The sequence below is a fragment of the Spermophilus citellus genome, assembly GCF_964194105.1.
Source record: "Spermophilus citellus genome assembly, chromosome: 4".
Classification (NCBI taxonomy): Eukaryota; Metazoa; Chordata; class Mammalia; order Rodentia; family Sciuridae; genus Spermophilus; species Spermophilus citellus.
The window spans coordinates 180,828,985-180,850,939 of record NC_138185.1 but is presented as its reverse complement, the minus strand read 5'-3'; the positions used below and the strand labels follow the sequence as shown (position 1 = coordinate 180,850,939).

The 21,955-nt window shown below is 33.0% G+C and overlaps 1 protein-coding gene across 10 annotated transcripts in view; it reads right to left on the bottom strand.

The window, feature by feature from the left end:
* The window catches only part of RALGAPA1 (Ral GTPase activating protein catalytic subunit alpha 1), a 224,815-nt gene that overhangs the window by 151,099 nt on the left and 51,761 nt on the right, over positions 1–21,955 (bottom strand). For all 10 annotated transcript variants that reach the window (XR_014021551.1, XM_081290574.1, XM_081290575.1 and 7 more), the window contains 4 exons: positions 14,169–14,366; positions 10,562–10,699; positions 2,811–2,959; positions 49–178 (listed from right to left, as the gene is read on the bottom strand). Coding sequence is in view for 9 of the 10 variants with exons in the window: in XM_081290574.1 (XP_081146700.1) it covers positions 49–178; positions 2,811–2,959; positions 10,562–10,699; positions 14,169–14,366 (615 nt within the window). In the remaining variant the exon portion in view is untranslated. The remainder of the gene's footprint in view (positions 1–48; positions 179–2,810; positions 2,960–10,561; positions 10,700–14,168; positions 14,367–21,955) is intronic.

The window sequence follows — 21,955 nt, the reverse complement described above, 5'->3', positions numbered from 1 at the left end:
AAATACATGTCTATCCATCTATTCATCTATTTATTTTATTTTTATTGCCTGGAAAAGTGGTCCTGCAAGTCGACCTGCCAAGGTCATATTTTTTTTCCCCTGGAACTGTAGAAAAGCTTGTGATGACATCTTCAGTACAGACTCCGTGACTCTGAGCAACACAAGCAGCATCTGTTCCCTTAAAGTAAAAAGATTAATTAATGTTTCCTTCTTGCATATGCTTGCTTTTGATTAGTGGTTAACTTTCAAATTAATATTTCTTATAGCATTATCTTTGGAATAACTCAAATATTAAATATAAAAGAACTTCAAATTTTTAGAATTTGTTAAATATTGAAATTAAAATTCCATTTGTGGGGTGGGGTTGTGGCTCAGTGGTGGCGTGCTTTCCTAGCATGCATGGGGCACTGGGTTCAATTCTCAGCACCACATACAAATAAATAAATAAATAAATAAATAAATAAATAAATAAAGAAAGGTTCATCAACAACTAAAAATATTTTTTTTTAAATTCCATTTATATATTTATATCAGTCATTTTCAGGCACAATAGCCTCAGATAAAATAATATAGATTTGTGATTTTAATAATGAGCAATTAGGAGAAAAAGAAAAAGTAGGAATAATGGCTCTTCCAATCCTTTTATTTTGGCTATTTTTAAATCTCTTGTTCTTTTTGTGTATTATTAGTCAAGCCAACTCTACCATTATTCTTATCTTCCCTCTTTCTTCTAGCTGGTTACTATTAAAACAATAAAACTACATCTGATATTTTGAAAACTGATTCAGCCTCAATGAAAAAGAGACTGACAAGGGAATTCTAGTTGGGTACACAACCAGGCTAAAGCCCAAGTGCCTATCACAGCCTTCTCCTTTTTAGCTATTCTGCAGGCCCATTCCAGGCATAGCATTATATATGACAGTCACTGTGGGAAATATGGCTGAGACAGCAATAGGTCCCAGATCTAGATGTCATGGTTTTTCTGGGAAGTCAGGGAAGAATCAAATAGAAAACTATCACTCAATTAAAAATATCCTAAATTTATTAGTGAACAAACACATGCAATCATTCAAAAAATAAAAACCTTAAAAGTGTCACATTTATAAACTTAGGCTTCTAGTTTAGCTTTATGAAATGAAAAGCTATTTGAAATCATCTACCTATACAATAAAACACATATTTTACAAATAAATCTTATCTGACTTATGGTCAAACCTTAATGCACTCATATATCAGATAACCTTTCTCTTTGTAAAAATAAGAATGATTTTAAATAATAAAGAAAAGTCTTAGAAATTCAACATAAATTGTGGATTTCCCAAAGTACTATGACACTAGGAGATCTTAAAAAATTAAGAAAAAAATCTCTAAAATTGTGTTGCACAAATCAAGACTCATACTATAACTTGGCTCATCAATGACTCAACGCAAACAGAAAGAAAAATTAAAGAACTAAAAAAAGAATGGTCAAATGAAGTTTAATTTCTGAAGTCAGAAAGACTGTAATTCAAATCTCTGCTCACCACTTACTGGGTGTGTGAAAAAGAAAAGTCACTTAATTTCTTTGTGCCTAAGAACTATCCCATGCAAAACAGGAATATTTCTATGTTATACAGTGCTATGAAAATTAAGGAACACATGTAAAAGAGCTTATAAAGAAACCTAGCACAAAGATCTATTTCAAATATGCTGATAACTAATTCTAAATGGAATTTTATTAATACTGTTAGTAAAGAACATTTGCAAAATAAAGCCACTTTTTTCTATGTGGCAAAGTTTTAAAAAGGCACATCCTTTGGCCAAGTGCTCCACTTAAGAAATGAGGCAAAGGAGGAAACATATGATTATATTTACTGTCTTCCTCCCCCCAAACAAAAAGAAATAACTACATGTCCATTATTAATATGGACTGTTGAAGAAAATTATTTATATACATAATACATTATTATGTTAATAAATGTAGGATACAGAAAAATAAAACAACTTGTATATACCTTCTAGGGCCTCTCAGTGTTTATACACAATCAAGGGATCAAGACAAGTTTGACAAGAACTATACAGAGATACAAATATAGAATGAAAGAAGTAAGAGGGAAAATGTGGGTAAAATATGTAGAAAGAGGAAGACAGTTTAGAGAATAGTTTTGGTGACAAGAGGGAAAGATGGCAGACAATCATTCTAAAAGTCTGGAATGTGCTCAGAAGAAAGCAAATTGATAATGCTGGGAAGAAGGGTCCTATCAAGCAAGGTGGATAGGTAAAAAATTTAAGAGGGAAAAAGAAGGCAGGGAAAAGTAGGCAGAAAACTGATCATACAAAGCTTTGAATGCTAGATTAAGGCATCAGGCATTTACACATTCGATGAATCATCTTTTCATTCATTCATTCATACATGCATAAATTACTTTCTTCATGTATGTATGCATATATGTATGCATTCATTCCTTTGGATTGGGGAAACCATCATATGCATACTTCAGAAAGATAATCCAAGGGGTCTTGTGAAAACTTGATCAAAGATGTTTGAGATAAAGTGAACTATTATCACCATGATTATTATACATTTTAAATTTATTTATTCATTCATTCAATAGGATACCCTAGGGGTTGGGGATGTAGCTTAGTTGGTTGAGTGCTTGCCTAGCATGCACAGGTACCACCATAAAAAAATAAAATAAAATAAAAAATCATTAGGAGGCCCGACAGCATTTTAACAAGCCCTGTTCATAGATGCCATTCCTCCAATAATTACTATACTTGTGTACATAGTAAAAAATAAATAAATAAATATAAAGTATAAAAATTTTTACCAAGTCCTTTTGTCCATTGATACTTGTACAACCATGTAACGATAAATGTTAAGAATGCGTTTACACATATCTGTGTGCTCATCCAGAAGATTTTTTATTTCATTTGCAGGTTCAAGAAGAAATATGTTTGATGAATTTATAATGAACACCTAAAACAAAAGAAATCATTATCTATTCACAATGGAATTTCAACGGCAAATTTCTTTTCAAAGAGAAAAAACTTAGATGCTGATTAGTAGGAGATCTACAAATAACTTAAAGGTACTGTGGGTTAATTCTAACTTCTACTACCAGCTTAGTATCTGAAATTTAAACTCATTAAATTTGCCTATGTTTATGTTTACCTAGGCAGATATATAATTACTAGTAGGCACTCAAAAGAAAATAAAACAAATGCAAAACAAAAAGCATTTTTAAACTGATAGCTTTAATAATAATAACCCTATTCCTCTCAAAAAATGAAAAGAACAATAAAGTTTAGGATAAAAAAGGTCACCAAAATCAGGAAAAAATTTCTGAATGAGTTGTAAATATTTTATCCCTTTTTTCTTATTTTCATGTGTCTATGTCTTTTTAATGAAAACAGACTATGGAAACATTACATATTATAAATATTTCTAATGAGAGGTCATCAATGTGTATCTTTAATTAATTCTAATCAACTCATTAACTATATGTTGTTATAGAGGGAAAAGTTATAATGGTGACAGGTGTGTACAGACACTCTCAAGGATACTTCAGAAGAACAGAACATTGTTATATATTGCAAATTTAGAATATTTACATCATTTATGTCCACAATTCTGATATAAATCTCCTGGAAACTACATAACAAAATGGAGTTGTAAAATGTAATGAGAGAAGAGACTATTAAGCAAACTTTTAAAATAGTAAAAAAGAGCTAATTCTGTAAATCTAGCTATGCTGATCAAGAAAAACAAGAACAAAAAAAATACAAAAAACATTGGAAATAAAATGAGAGCAGTACTATAGATTCAGGAGAGAGTTTAAAATGACAACTCAGTGTACTGGAGAGTATCATATTAAGTGAAATAAGCCAGATTCAGAAAGTCAAGAGTCATCATGTTCTCTTAATATGTGGAAGCTAGAGAAGAAAAAAGAAAAAAAAAACGTAAAAGACCTCACGAAAATAGAAGGAAGACAAGTAAACTTGATAGAGGGGATTCAGGGGGAAGGGAGTAGGGAAAGGAAAGGGAAGGTACTGGAGAATGAAACTCATCAAATTATGTATATCTACAAATATGTTTCAAAGAATTCCACTATTATGTATAATGCACCAATAATTCTTGTCACATCACTATACTACATTTTCCATCCTTTCTTGTAATTATGATTGTCCCAATAATGATATAATGTCCATACAAGTGATGCATTTTCTTTCCTAGTCGAAACTTTTAAGAAAAGAGCGTTTCCTACGTATCTTCATTCTCTTTTGCCAATTGGTCATATATAATGAGGTCTAACAAATAGAAATCCCCAATATAAGAAAGATAATAAGTGAATAAATTGCTGAAAGTTCCTGAATTACTGAATATGGAAAAACTTCCTGTTAACCTGTAATTTTCTACTGAGAAAAAAAAAAAAAACAACTAATGTTTGAGCCACTGTGTACTGTGGCTCTATTCTATACTTTTTTTTAAAAGGGGGAGGACAACTCACAAATAATTTCATGTCAATGAAACTTTAATGAATTAATTTGCAGAATAAGCAATAACTTGACAAAACTTGCTCAAGAAGAAACAGAAAAGTTGCACATACAAATATCATGAAAAAAACTAAACTGGTAATCCAGGTCTCTCTGATATATCCCTGAACAATAAGCCTAGACAATACTACAGGCAAAGCTTCTTCTCTTGCATGAGTTCTTTCAGAGACAAACAAAAAGGAAAACCACTCAATTTATTTCATAGAAATATAACCTTATTATCAAAAAACAAACAAGGACTAGATAAGTAAATAAAAGGTCAATATTCCTTGTGAACATTTACATGAGAATATTTAAAAAATACTAACAATTCAAACTGGACAAATTATAGTAGTGTTTATTCTAGAATTTTTTTAGCAGAGGGTGGGTATGAGGAATTTAACCCAGAGGCACTTTCCTATTGAGCTGTATCCCAACCCATTTTTATTTTTTATTTTGAGACAAGGTCCCACTAAGTTGCTGAGAGGTCCTTGAACTTGCAATTCTCCTGCCTCAGTCTCCTGAATTGCTGGGATTATAGGCATGTAATCCCATGATTTTATTCCAGAAATTTAAGGATGTCTTAACATATAAGTACTTATTAGTAAGTATATCCTTACCAATAGATTCAAACAGAAAAAAAAAACATGATTATCACAATGTATATAGTAAATTCTTATCAATAGATTAAAATAGAAAAAAGCATGATTGTCACAATGTATGTAGAAAAAGCACTCAGCACTTTTTATTTTTCAAAACTTTAGCAAACAATGAAAAAGGGAAAATTCAATAATCTGACAAAAGAACACTTATAAAAAAAATGTAACAAATGTATACACAGCAAAAGAATGAGAAGAGTACCATCAAAAGCCAAGAATAGGGGGCTGGGTTGTGGCTCAGCAATAGAGCACTTGCCTAGCACGGGCGGGACCCGGGTTCTACTCTCAGCACCACATAAAAAAAATAAAGGCATTGTGTTGTGTCCATCTACACCTAAAAAAATAATTTTTTTTTAAAAAAAAGCTAAGAATGGGAAAACAGGTGCTCACTATCATCTCATTTTTTTTTAAATGGATTTTTTCATGCAGGCCCCACCTGGTACACATTCATTACACATGTGAAACATTCTAATGAACAGTCTTTGGGACTTTTTTTTTTTTTGAGAGAGAGAGAGAGAGAATTTTAATATTTTTTTTTTTAAGTTTTCGGCGGACACAACATCTTTGTTTGTATGTGGTGCTGAGGATCGAACCCAGGCCGCACGCATGCCAGGCGAGCGCGCTACCGCTTGAGCCACATCCCCAGCCCCTCACTATCATCTCATTGTCCTGAGATGATAAGCACAAAAGGAAGGAAGGGAAATAGAGAAGGAATATAAATATGAATAAATTGATAAGGAAAAGACAAAGCTAAGCTATACAGCAGTCTAGAAGAAGAGCATTCCAGTCACAAAGAAAAGTAAGTTCAAAGGACTGAACAGTGATTTAGTTTCTAAACTCTTACTCTATAGATTTTTCAATTATCCTGTGTGCCAGCAACTAGTTTAACTCTTAGGAGTCTTATAGACTTCACAAAGACTTTTGCCCTAATGCTTAGTGGTAATGGAAAGCTATTGGAAAGTTTGAGCAGAGAAAGAACATGATCTGTCTTACAATTCCTCTGGCTAGGATTCCTCTGGCTACTATGCTAAGAATAGACCAAGATGACAGTGGGCAAGAGCAGAAAGAAGCACAGAGACTAGGAGTTAACTGAAATAATACAGATGAAAAATTATGGAGACATAATATGAAGGAGAATGAAGGCTGAGTAATAGTCAAGATTCTGTATACACTCTGAAGAAAGAGAATTTGTTGTTAGACATTTATAGTGTGTGTGTGTGTGTGTGTGTGTGTGTGTGTGTAAAACAAGAAACCCCAGGAAGCAGGAAAACAGAGATATCATTAAATGAAACAAGGAAGACTATAAGAAGAGCAGTCAAGTTTGAAATGTCTATTAGATATCCAAGAAGATGCCAACTTAGCATTTGAATATTTGAGTTCAGATTTCACAGAGTTCAGATGAAAAGATCCAGACTAGAGATAAAATTTAGAAATGGTAGTATATAGATGGCATTTAAAGCCACATGAATGGATTAGACTAACAAGAAAATAAATGGAAAAGAAATTTAAGAACTGAGCTGGGTACAGTAGTGCACATCTATGATACCAGTTACTCCAGACGCTCCGACAGGAGGATTCCAAGTTTAAGACCAGCCTGGGCAACTTATGAGGCCCTGTCTCAAAATAAAAAAGGACTAGGGAGGTAGCTCAGTGGCAGAGTTTATCTACCATCCGTGAGACTCTAGGTTCAATTCCCAATACTGGGGCAAAAAAAAAATGGGGGTAGGAAGAGCGGTGAAAGATTCAAGAACTGATTCCTGGGCATTTCAACTTGAAATGTCAGGGAAAAAGTCAGTTTAAAAAAAAAAAAAAAAGGAATCTGATTTGGCCAGTGAAGTAGGAGAAAAACAGGAGAGTATGCTACTCTCAAAGACAAGTGAAGAAGCTCAGTGGGGAGGGTACAAGCTACTCTGAAAGATGCTTCTGACAAGTAGGAAAAGGACTGAAAAATGTATATTTGATTTAAAAAAGAAGAGCGCACATGTGGACTTGACAAGAACAGCTTGATTAAAAAATGAATGGTGCCAGATGTGGTGGTGCACATTTTGTACCGTAGCATTTTGAGACTCAGCACTTTTTATTTTTCAAAACTTTAGCAAACAATGAAAAAGGGAAAAATCAATAATCTGACAAAAGAACATTTATAAAAAAAATGTAACAAATGTATACACAGCAAAAGAATGAGAAGAGGATCTCAAGTGAGGCAAGAGGATCTCAAGTTCAAAGCCAACCTTGGCAACTTAGCAAGGCCCTAAGCAACTTAATGAGATCCTATCTCAAAAAATAAAAAGATGATGTGGCTCAGTGGTTGAAAGTCCCTGGTTTAATCCCTGGTACCAAAAACCTCCCAAAACAAACAAAAAAAAAACTGGACTGGTGATTTAACTCAGTAGTACAGTGCTTGCCTAGCAAGTGCAAAGCCAGGACTTGATCCCTATACCAGCACAACAAAACAAAATGAACAAACAAAAACTAGAGTGAATAAAATAAACACTTACTAATACTTAAGAAAAATATAAATGCCAATAAAAAAAAAACTTTGGGAAAAAGCATATGAATAAGCAATTCATACATGAGTAAAGATGCTCAAATTCAGTACTGATGAAGTATTTGAGTTCTCATTTACTCATTGTGAGATTTGAATTTCCTGCTATTCATTTATATATATACCACTTTTTAAAATTTTACTTTTTTTAAAAAAAAATTGCACTTTCCTTTCTTTATAGTTATTCATGTACGTTTATTTTATTTATTTACCTGTGGGGCTGAGAATTAAACCCAGTGCCTCATACATGTTAGGCAAGTGCTCTACCACTGTTTTCCTGTTTTAATTTGCTTTTCCTTTGCTACTAGCCTTATTTTCCTGTTTTAATTTACTTTTCCTTTATCCGTACTCAACTTACCTATGAATTGTCTATGTGATGTTTATTAATATATATATTATAAAGTAAAAAATGGGCTGGCTTGTGTCTCAGTGGTAGAGTACTCACTTAACACATGTGAAACACTGGGTTCAATGCTAAGCACCATATAAAAATGAATAAATAAAATAATTAACAATCAGTGAGGTGAATAGAGAGCCTACAGAATGGGAGCATATTTTTACCACATGCACATCAGATAGAGCACTAATCTATAGGATATATAAAGAACTCAAAAAGCTAAACACCAAAAAAAAAAAAAAACTCCAAATAACCCAATCAACAAATGGACCAGGGAACCGAACAGATACTTCTCAGAAGATGATATACGATCAATCAATAAATATATGAAAATTGTTCAACATCGCTAGCAATCAGAGAAATGCAAATCAAAACTACTCTAAGATTTCATCTCACGCAAGTCAGAATGGCAGCTATTATGAAGACAAACAACAATAAGTGTTGGCAAGGATGTGGGGGGAAAGGTACACTCATACATTGCTGGTGGGACTGCAAAGTGGTACAGCCAATATGGAAAGCAGTATGGAGATTCCTTGGAAAACTTGGAATGGAATCACCATTTGACCCAGCTATCCCTCTTCTCAGTCTATATCCAAAGGACTTAAAAACAGCATACTACTATTCTTCCCATGCTCCCCGTTCCTACTCCACTATGAATCAACCTCCTTATATCAGAGAAAATATTCAACATTTGGTTTGTTGGGAATTGTTAGAATTGTCTACCCTAACACCATCCATTTATCTGTAAATGCCATGATTTTATTCTCTTTTATTACTGAGTAATATTCCATTGTGTATATATGCCACTTTTTTTTATCCATTCATCTACTGAAGGGCATCTAGGTTGGTCCCACAGTTTAGCTATTGTAAATTGTGCTGCTATAAATATTGATGTGGCTGTGTCCCTGTAGTATGCTGTTTTTAAGTCCTTTGGGTATAGACCGAGGAGAGGCATAGCTGGGTCAAATGGTGGTTCCATTCCAATTTTCCAAGGAATCTCCATACTGCTTTCCATGTTGGCTGCATCACTTTGCAGTCCCACCAGCAGTGTGTGAGTGTACCTTTTCCCTACATCCTCGCCAAAACTTATTGTTTGTCTTCATAATAGCTGCCATTCTGACTTGTGAGAGATGAAATCTTAGAGTAGTTTTGATTTGCATTTCTCTAACTGCTATCGATAATGAACATAGGGCAGAGGGGTGGGAGGGGAAGAGAGAAGGCATGGGGTTAGAAATGATGGTGGAATGTGATGGGCATTACTATCCAAAGTATGAAGACACTAATTGGTATGAATATACTTCGTATACAACCAGAGATATGAAAAATTGTGCTCTATATATGTAATAAGAATTGTAATGCATTCTGCTGTCATATATAAATAAAAAATTAACAATAAGTGAAGTCATATTGTAAAGACACTAATTGGTATGAATATACTTCGTATACAACCAGAGATATGAAAAATTGTGCTCTATATATGTAATAAGAATTGTAATGCATTCTGCTGTCATATATAAATAAAAAATTAACAATAAGTGAAGTCATATTGCAAAAAATTCTGCCGTTGCAAATGCAAATTGGGTTATATTACATTAATTCAAATTATTTTCAAAACGACTAATTGGATTGTAAAATTAGCAAGAAAATGGACCCTTCACATTAGTGGAAAATAATGCTAAATTCTATAAGCTCATACAGCCATCACAGGCAAATACTTTGACAAATTAATAAATCTGTGATTCTCTAAAAAAACTCAGAATACTAGAGTGACATAGCCATATCAAAGTTTATAGCAACACAATTCACAAAAGCTAAATTGTGGAACCAACCTAGATGCCCTTCAGCAGATGAATGGATAAAGAAACTGTGGTATATATATACACAATGAAACATTACTTATCATTAAAAGAGAAAACAATCATGGCATTTGCCAAATGTTTTCTCTAATATGAGAATGCTGGTCCATAATAAGGATGGGGTTGGGGGAAGCATGGGAGGAAACTTTAGATAGAGCAAAGGGGAGGGAGGGGGAAGAAGGGGAGGGAGAGGGAGGGAAGGGGCAGGGAGGAAGAAAGGGGCAGGAGGGTAGGAAAGACAGTGGAATAAGATGGACATTACCCTAAGTACATGTATAAAAACAAGAATGGTGTGACTCTACTTTGTGTACAACCAGACATGAAAAATTGTGCTCTATATGTGTACTATGAATTTAAATGCATTCTGCTGTCCTATATAACAAATTAGAATAAATAAACAATTTAAAAATAAAGTGATTAAAAAATAAAAAGGAAAAATAAAAAATATGACATAATGAAAATTGATAAATGTGGGGATGGATTTATTACAATTTAGAAGTCATACTATATACTGAAATCATGAACTATATATATTTGAACTATTTAATGATTATTTTGTTTTAAAAACATAGCTAACAAAGTAATCCACCTGCAAAACTGCCTGGGTACCAGCTTGTATGTTTTGTTCTGTGGCTTCTTCAGTGGCATTATGAAGAGTATCTTGGTAGGAGCCATTTTTTGCCCAACTGGAATTTCGAACATGCTCAGCAATATTGGTCCCATTTTCCTGAAGCAAAATACCAAGTTTTTAACATTTCAATCATAAGAGTGCTAAAAAGGGTCAGGTAAGCTAAAAAAGGAAATGAAATTATTAGATCACACTATGAAACAAGTTTCTGTCAAAACAGTTTATATCTTGATTACAAAAGCAATCTATATTCCCTATAAAGAATCTCAATGACAAAAATATAAAGCAAAAAAAAATCACCCATAATGACTATCTAGAATTAATATCATTTCAGATATTGAGACATTTTTCTAAATTATGTAATGTATAAACCCTTCCATTCTCTCACACATTAGAAAATGGAATTATAGTATTTAAAGCTCTGTAAAAGATAATTCTGTTCTAAATTAAATACCAGAATTCAAACAACTTTAAAAAATAGAAAATAATTTCTATTTATCCTATTTAAGAGTAGTAAATTCCCATCATTCTAATACTAATACTTCTAACCGCTAAGACTACAGTTTTCTGCCTGAGTTTTAGCTGTTACAAGTCTTAATAGATTAGAAATCCCTCAGGTAAAAAGCATACAAACAGAAATTTCACTCAGTGTTAGTTTTCTTTTTAAAGTTTCCCTCTACTTTGTTCCTACTTTTGGTAACTCACCAATATTTTCAAATAGTTTTAAAAATATTTTTATTAAGCTTATATTGTAATATGCAGGAGGTTTAGTCTGATACAAACTATTCTGCCATTATTTGAAGTGGTAACTGAAATTCAGCTCTATCAGAGCAGCCTCCCAATAACCCATCCAGCCCATTTAGCCACCACAAACAAACTTGCAGTTTTAAAATTTTCTATCTAAAAACATAATAAAAGTAAAAAAATAAAAATTCCTATTCATGTGCCAGTGGCAACAACCCTGGCTGTAAAACAAATAAACTTGGAACACCTGCCCATTACTCATCTCTCTAAGCCAATTAATTATCAAAGCACAACTGGTTCGACCACAAAAGAAACTAATATATCTACCCTCTTTCTTATAGTTCCACTGCAGCTGCCATTGTCCTACTGCAGCTACTTATCATCTCGCTTCTGAACTTTGCTAAAACTTTCTAACTGATCTCTCTTGCCTCTAGACTGCTTTCCAATCTACTCTCTACTCTGGGTCTGTACGATCTTTTCATAATCCTTCAAAGTTCTCCAGAGCCCAGAATATAATCAAAGTCCATTAACAGGGCATAGAAGTTAGTGAACAGAATCTAATCCTTGTCTGTATTTTTCTATCACTTTCTCCACCTATTCTTACCTAGCCAAATAAAAATATCTTCAAGGTTTCTCACACATTTATAGATGTTATTCTTACCACGTGATCCTTTCCCATTTGTCTACCTCCTTTCCCATATTATCCTACCTCCTCCATTAAACATTCCTTGATTTTACCAAGCACAGTACAAGTATTTCCTCCTTCATGTCTAAGATCATATCAGTAACACTGTTTTATAATACCTTGTATATTTCTGTTCTTGCTAAACCACAAGTTATGTGAAAGTGAAAATGATGTCTTTTCACATTTATGTTACCAAAGTGGTTCTCTAGGTGGGCAACACCACGCTTTAGAGGACACTTTGAAATTTATGAGGATGCTTTATTATCACAAGAACAAATATACATCACTGGGATTTTATATATATACCTTGAGGTGCACCAGGGAATACTAAACATCCTACAAGGTCCATGATAGTCCTGTAACCTGCCCCCTCCCACACACACACAGAAAAACACATCTTTTATTCCAAATGTCTTTCAAATGTAATTATCTGAATCTATAACCTATTTCCAATTATAATTATTACACCAAAATTTTGAAATGATTTTAATAGTTACAAAATTTACCAGAAATGCAAATCAATATCTTTTGGGTTAGGTGCATACCATTACAAAGAGTTGCTGGCATTTTGAAAAATCATTATTCTAATAACAATGTTGTTCCATTTAAGTAACCAATAGAGTACAGTTATTCAACACACCTATATCATTAACTCACCATCCTTCTCTTTGTTCATTCCTTCCACTGTTTTTAAATTGCATACATAGATTGTTTATACTCTCATTCTTGTGTAAAGAATGCAGGTTTAGATTGAAATATGGTCTACAACATTTTCAATGTAAGGTATGTCTGAAGAAGGAATCATCTAGGCATAGTATGACTACAGAAGTTGGGAAAATATTTAGACTAACATTTGATATTTTTTCCCTTGATATATAACAAATAGTACTGTGAATATCATTTCATAATTTATATTGTTAATTTTACATACTTCAATTATAATTTTCATGCTTTTTTGTGGGAGAAGTGCTGGGGATTGAACCTAAGACAACCTTATGCATGCTAAGTATGTTCTCTACTACTGAGCTAACCCCCAGCCTTAATTATATTTCTTAGTTAAATTTTTCCCAAGCTAGGTACAGAGGTGCATGCCTGTAACCTTGGAGATTGAGGCATGAGGATTGTAAATTTGAAGCCAGCCTCAGCAATTTAGCAAGACCCTGTCTCAAAATAAAACATAAAAAGGCCTTGGGATAGAGCTCAGTGGTAAAGCAAACCTGGACTCAATCCCCAGTACAAAAAAAAAAAAAAAAAAAAAAAAATCCATTTTTACAAGTAGGAGAAAGTATTCTACAAATGTGTATACACCCACAGATTCAATGTATCCCCATAAAATTGGCCTATTTATTCATACTATAACACACTGATTAAATTTCACTGGTGAGGTAAAATTTAATTAATCACCAAAGTAAATAAATAATTATTCCTATTCAGATTTAGTAAGATATTTTTTGGTGAAAATGAAAATCAGACAAAACAGATAAACTTTTTGTTTTTCTAACTCCATCTCAGCTTCTGCTTCTTGGATATTGTGACTTACTACAAGGGTAAACAACCAAATGATAAGAATTCACTTAGGCTTTTAAAGAATAAATCGAATCAGGGACCCAAATGTCACCTCTACATTCCTTTCTCTAGTTCTCCCTCTGTGAGTAAATTCCATCTTCTTATCACAGATCACTATATTTTATCAAGTCAGAAGTTTCATATTTTTTAATCAGAGCATAAGAGTTTAGGGAAAAATTCAGAACATAGTGGTTTATGCTGGGTAGCGATTCATAGAATAAGCTAGCCAATACAACCCTTGGAGGGAGAACTGTAGTTTGGTAATCATACCACAAAGTATGACCTATAACATCCATTTTTATGCAGTACCATAGTTCTAAATATAACAGCATCTAAATTTGATCTAGTTAATGATTTAAAAGAATCAGAATAAAACCTCAATATTAACTTTTTAAGGTTGTGACATCACAGAACTTTGCAATAGGGTATTGAGATAACAACTGTTTCATTATCTACACTACAAAATATACTAAAAGATATCTTTACCTTCACATTTAAGTATATGTGTTAACATATCATTCTTTCATGAAACTATTAAACTTACACTAAAATACATAAATCTTGTAATTTTACCTCTTCTCTTTTTTCTCCTTCTTCCATTGAAATATCATGGTCGACCACATTTTCAATGCAAGGTATGGCTGAAGAAGGGATTGCAATTTCTTCAGGCTCTTGCATAAACAAAGGTTTTTCCTCTTGCTGGATCCATTCTTGATATACTTTTACCACTTTTCTCATAGCTGCTGCTTCACAAATTGGTAATAAAAATGCCTAGTGAAAAAAAAAAAGGATATAGACAATGATATCTTTTCCTTAGCCACAAATCACTAACACATTTCTATCTGATGTGAGATATATACAATTTTTTTAAAAGTTCATTGATTCATTATCACAAAAAGCCTTTTATCTCCAAATAATTTGTAAATACATCGAGAGAAAAATGTTTATGGTGGATAGCCACTGATTTCAAGTAAAAGGAACAAAGATTGGCTTCCTTTATACCATCTCAGAATCATAGTATTTCTTGTTTCATTAAAAGTATGCTCTTACAAGGTTCAATATATAAATACAACTTTTCATAACAAACCACATTTTTGTAACTTAACATCATTACTGTTTTTTGAGATTATATCTAAAATACATTTTGATAAAATGATTTTAATTTAAAAATAAAAATTAGAATACAAAATGTTTTTTAAAACTACATGTAAGCTGACTGTGGTGGCACATGCCTGAAATCTGTGAGACTCAGGAGACTAAGGGAGAAGGATTGCAAATTGGAGGCCAGCCTCAGCAATTTAGCAGGGCCCTAAGCAACTCAGTGAGACACAAGTCTCAATAAAAACATTTCTAAAAGGGTTGGGGATGTAGCTCAGTGGTAAAATGCCCCTAGGTTCAATACCTAGTACTAAAAAGAGATTTTTTAAAAAAATCACATTTAACAAGGCAGGTTAGCTTTTCTAAGCATATAAAGAAAAAAAATTAAAGCTTTTATATTTCATTTTTACATATAATCAAGATCTATAATTAAATAATAAGGCAAAATACTTAGAAAGGAATGTCTTAGTTACTCTTTGCTTTAGATATTTTCTGGGTTGTCATTAATGTTAAAAAAAAAAAAAGTAAACATTTTCCTTGTCACAAAAATACTACATTTTGCCAGGCACAGTTGCACAGGCCTGTAATCTCAGACTTGGGAGGCTGAGGCAGGAGGTTCACAAGTTCAAGGCTAGTCTCAGCAACTCAGTGAGACTCTGTCTCAAAATAAAAAATAAAAAGGGCTAGGGATGGAGCTCAATGGTAGAGTATTCTTGGGTTTGATACCCAATATTGCAAATAAATAAATTAATTAAATAGCAAACTATATTTTTACAGTAAAACATAATTAATCTCAACATGCAAAATAAAACAGTAAAAATACTCAATCTTACTCTCAAAGTCCTTTCGCTATAAATGTCTGTTATGGTTACCATTTCTATTTTACATTTTATTTACAAATGAAAACACAATTAAATTGCTTCTTCTTACCACTTGTACATCAGATAGAGCACTAATCTCTAGGGTATATAAAGAACTCAAAAAACTAAATACCAAAGAAACAAATAACCCAATCAATAAATGGGCCAAAGAACTGAACAGACACTTCTCAGAAGATGATATACGATCAATCAATATATAAAAAAAAGTTCAACATCTCTAGCAATCAGAGCAATGCAAATCAAAACTACTCTAAGATTTCATCTCACGCAAGTCAGAATAGCTGCTTTGAGAACACAACAATAAGTGTTGGTGAGGATATGGGGAAAAGGTACACTCATACACTTCTGGTGGGACTGCAAAGTGGTGCAGCCAATATGGAAAGCAGTATGAAGTCTCCTTGGAAAACTTGGAATGGAACCACCATTTGACCCAGCTATCCCACTCCTCAGTCTATACCCAAAGGACTTAAAAACAGTATACTACGGGGACACAGCTACATCAATGTATATAGCAGCACAATTCACAGTAGCTAAACTGTGGAACCAACTTAGATGCCCTTCAATAGATGAATAGATAAAGAAAACTGTGGTATATATATGCAATGGAATATTACTCAGTAATAAAAGAGAATAAAACCATGGCATTTTCAGGTAAATGGATGGACTTGGAGAATATAATGCTAAGTGAAGTTAGCCAATCCCTAAAAACCAAATGCCGAATATTTTCTCTGATATAAGGAGGCTGATTCATAGTGGGGTTGGGAGGGGAGCATGGGCGAATTAGATGAACTCTAGATAGGGCAAAGGGGTGGGAAGGGAAGAGAATGGGCATGGGGACAGAAAAGATGGTGAAATGAGATGGACATCATTACACTAAGTACATGTATAAAGATACAAATGGTGTGAATATACTTTGTATATAACCAGAGATATGAAAAATTGTGCTCTATATGTGTAATATGATTTGTAGTGAATTCTGCTGTCATATATAACAAATTAGAATAATAAAAAAGAAAAAATTGCTTCTACTTCTTCATTTTAGAACCACCACCCACTAATTTAATGTTAACTTTAAAAATCATAAGACCTTTTACCTAAAACCTGGCACTTTATACAATAGAATTATCCAATAGGTATATTTAATAATTAAGTGGTAAAGAGGAGTTTATTTTCTCTCAATCAAACCTGCAAAAAAACCACATCCAAGATAATGATGAAAAAGTTAATGTGCAATTTCAATAGTATATTTAATGTTGTTTAGCAATCCTTTAATTTTTTAATATTATTGATTTCCTAGAAATATTTAATACTTTCCTCAACTGAACAAATCCATTCCTAAATTCTCACTCTCATATTCTAGCAGATTCGTTATCAAGTCATTTTGATCGCTATTTATATTATAGTTGTAGCAACAGTTCATCCTTGCTTAAAGATTTAAATTAAAATAGTTTAAGTCCAAAGAAGTTCTATTCTAAATCCTGAAAATTTAACTTATTTTTAAAAATTTAACTTATTGTCTAAAATTCCTATAGAAACTCTCTATATTTTTCAATTTTGTTATGAACCTAAAACTCAAAAAATAAAGGATAATAATTTAAAAGATTAGCAATCTCTAGAGCTATTTATTATTTCATTTGCCCAGTACCATTTATTATTTATTAAATTATCAAACTATATTCCCAAGTGATTTGATACATTCAAACTACATTCCAAAGTGAAAAAGGTTATATTCCTTATCTTTAGGTTATCATTACCCAATATTTATTTATCCTTGCAGATTCTAAAATATGCTACTGACACACATGATCTGAAAGAAATATTGATGTTAGCCACAGCTAAAATCTAATACATAAAAGTGATAATTTATAAATTTACAATGAGAAATAACTGTGACAGAACCGGGATATTCAAGTCCACATATTAGCAGCCTATTTCTCTATGGCAAGTAACAAAGGACCCTGAATAGCCAAAGTAAACTTGAACAAGAAAGAACGACTACTTAGCATGCATGAAGTCTTGGGTTCAATTCCCAATACTGGGAGAGGGAAGGGAAAGAAAAGAAAAGAAGAGAAGAGAGGAGAAGAGAGGAGAGGAGAGGAGAGGAGAAAAGAAAAGAGGAGAAGAAAAAAGAAAAGAAAAGAGAAGAGAAAGGAAAAGAAAATGAAGGAAGGAAGGACAATGTTAGGGATTTTGCACTTCTTGACTTAAAAATGTACTACAAAGCTACAGTAATCAAAATAGCATGGCACTGGCATAAAAACAGAGATACACACACCATTAAAACAGACTATAGAACCTAGAAACAAATCCCTACATCTACAGTCACCTGATTATCAAAAAGGGTGCCAAGAATACACATGGGGAAAGGATGGTCTCTTCAACAAATGATGTTAGAAAAACTGAACATCCAATAGGCAGACAAATCACATTGGACCATTATCTTACAACACATACAAAGTCAACTCAAAACACATTAAAGACTTAAATACAGGGCTGGGGTTATGGCTCAGAGGTTGAGTGCTTGTCTACCATGCGTGAGGCACTGGGTTCGATCCTCAGCACCACGTAAGAATAAAATATTGTGTCCACCTATAACTAAAATATTAAAAAAAGACTTAAATACAAGCACTAAAACTACACAACTATTAGAAGATTACATAAGAAAAAAGCTTCTTGATCTTGATCTTGGCCATAATTTTATTTATATGACACCAAAACCAAGCAACAAAATAGACAAGTAGGATTATACTAAATTTAAAAAGATCTGCATCAGAAAAGAAACAATTATTAGAGTGAAAAAGCAACATTTGGAATGGAAGAAAATATTTGCAAACTATATAACTGATAAAGGATTAATGGCCAAATAGATGAGGATCTCCAAAAACAGCAAAAACAACCCTAATTTTAAATATGGGCAAAGAATCTGAACAGACATTTCATAAAAGGTGATAAATGGCCATCAGGTTTATGAAAAAATTCTCAATCACTAATCGTCAGAGAAATGCAAGTCATCTCATACCTATTAAAATGATGAGTATTTAAAAAAGATCACAAGTGTTGATGATGATACAGAGAAAAGGAAAAGGAATCTTTGTTCACTCTTGGTGGGAATATAAATTAGTACAAACATCAGAAAAAACAGTACTGAAGTTCCTCAAAAATTTAAGAACTATCATATAATACAGCAATCTGATTTCTGTGTTTACTTCTGAAGGAAATAAAATCACTGTTTCAAAATAATTGATATTTATTTATATGCTCATTATTATGATGTAGAAACAACCTAAATGGCCATCAAAGTTTGAATGTACAAAAGAAAATGTGGTATAGGATGGCATATTATTCCACCTCTTAAAAAAGAAGGAACTCCTGGGCTGGGGATGTGGCTCATGCTCGACTGGTATGCATGAGTCACTGGGTTCGATCCTCAGCACCACATAAAAATAAATATGTGAAATAAAGGTACTGTGCTCAACTACAACTAAAAAATAAATATTTTTTTTTAAAAAGAAGGAACTCCTGCCATTTACAACAATATGGAGGAACCTGAGGACATTATGCTAAGTAAAATAAGCCAAACACAAAAGGACAACTACTACATCTCGTTTAGTTGAAGAATTTTTAAAAGTCAAATTCATAAAAGCAGAGAATAGAATGAATGTTACTAGATGCTGGGCAATGGATAAAATGGGGAGATGTTGGTCAAACAGTACAAAAAACTCAGTTGTATAAGATGAATAAATTCAGGATAGCTTACTTACAGTATGGTAACTGTAGTTTACAATACTTTATTTTATACTCAAAATTTGCTAAGAGATTTGATCCTGTTTATACCACAGACATACACAAAAACTCCTAACTATGAAGACAATGAACATATTCCTTAGCTTGATATTGTAATCATAAACTATACACATATCAAAACAACATATGATATAACATAAACATACAGAATTTCTCTTTTTCTAGGAAGAGATAGGACCATGGTGACACTTGTAATTCTAGCAACTTGGGAGGTTCAGACAGGAGGAATATAAATTCGAGGTCAGCCTCAGCAACTAAGCAAGGCTCTAAGCAACTTAGTGAGATCTTGTCTCAAAATGAAAAAATAAAAAGGGTTGGGGATTAGCTAAGTGGTAAAGCCCCAATGGATTAAATCCCCAGTACCAAATAAATAAATATATACATGCTGGGCTGGCCAGGCCAACCCTGGACTCATAATTTCAAGCAATCCCCGTGCCTCAGGCTCATGAGTATCTGGGACTATAGGCACATACCACTGTGCCTGGCTTCATAAAATTTTTATTTATCAAACATAACTCAATAAAGCTAAAAAAAAAAGCCCTATGAATTAAAGTGTCTGTTATCAATGGTTACCCATTAAATTATAATGGAAAAGTACATAAAAAAATAAAAAGAAGGCAAAAAATAGGATAATGAAAAAAATATAGACAAGGTAAGAAAAAATAACAAAATATTGCAATTAAAAGAAAGATTTCTTAAAAATCCAACCACATTTACAAGAGGCATAAAAATTTGAAGGGCACTAAAAGATCATATTAAACAGATAATATGAGTGTAATTCTAATAGAAAGTAGCATACATACTCAAAGTAGCTACAAACAAAACACTTTAAGCAAAAATAATTTCTAACAAATGAAAAGAAATATAGGATCAGGTGTAGTGGTGCACATCTGTAATCCCAGCAATTAAGGAGGCCAAGGTAGAAGGATCTAAAGTTCAAGGTCAGCCTTGGCAACTTAGGGAGACTCTATCTCAAGATAAAAATAGATACATAGATAGAGGTAGCCAGCCAGAGATTTAGCTCAGTGGTAGAGTGTTTGCCTAGAATGCACAAGGCCCTGGACTCAATTCCTAGCAATGCACGCATGCACGCCCGTGCGGGCGCACACACACACAAACACACACACACAAATATAAACTGAGTTATCAAGAAGATATAAAATAATAAACTTGTAAATTTATATGTCCTTAATTACATAACTTCAAAATAAAGAAAAATTAACAGAATTATAAATTAAAAAACACAAATCAGGGCTGGGGATGTGGCTCAAGCGGTAGCGCGCTCGCCTGGCATGCGTGCGGCCCGGGTTCGATCCTCAGCACCACATACCAACAAAGATGTTGTGTCCGCCAAGAATTAAATAAATAAATAAATAAATAAATATTAAAAACTAACTCTCTCTCTCTTTCTCTCTCTCTCTCTCTAAAAAAAAATAATAAATTAATAAATAAAAAACACAAATCACCATCCAAATAGGAGTTTTGTTCATGTTTTTTGGGGGGGTGGTTTTGCCATGCTGGGAATTGAATCTAGGGTATCACACTTTCTAAGCAAGAACTCTTCCACTAGGCCTCATCTCAAGCCCAAAGTAGATTTTAACTCACTCCTCTCTATAACGCTAAGAGGTCAAGCCAGTCAAAAAATTCAGTAAGATAAAGAAAAGTTGACCACCACAATTCTTAAGCTTCATCTAATGGACTTTACAAATCATTGTACATCTTTAAACAATACATTCTTTTCAGGCATACAGAACATTTATGAGAACTGATTACATATTAGGACATGAGTTTTATTTATTTTAGAAACAATTTTTATTGGTGCAAAATAATTCTACAGAACAATGGGTTTCACTGTGGCATATTTAAACATCCACATAAATATGACCAACTTCACTCCAGTATCCCCACTTGAATTGGAACTTATTTTAAACGATACATTAGCAACTGTTTGTAAGAAAAAAGAAAACTAAAAAGAAAAAAAATTTTTTGGAGTGGGGGATACCGGGGATTGAACCCAGTGGCATTTAACCACTGAGCCATATCCCCAGCCCTTTTTCTTTTCTTTTTTGTTTTCTTTTGAGACAGGGTCTTGCTAAATTGCTTAGAGTCTCCATAAATTGCTGAGGCTAGCTTTGAAACTTGCAATTCTGCTGCCTCAGCCCTTCTGAGTTCTGGGATTACAGGTATGTGCCACCACGATCTACTAGAAAAATCTAATGTTTGGAAGATAAATACTTCTAAATAACTCATAGGTCAAAGAAGGTATCATCATGAAAATAAGAAAATATTTAGGACTTAGCAATTACAAAAAAAATGCTACATACAGCTAAGCATGGAGGTGCATGCCTATAATCTCAGCTACTTGGGAGGCTAAGGTAGAGAATCATAAGACCCTGTCTTAAAATAAAAATGTAAAAATAACTGGGGATATAACTCAGTGGTTACACATTTGCTTAGCATGTGCAAAGCCCTGGGTTCAATCCCTAGTAGCACACACACCAAAAAAAGGAGAAAAAAAACTCCACCTAAAGATATTTAAAATGCAGCTAAAAATACATTAAGAAGTAATTTAACACC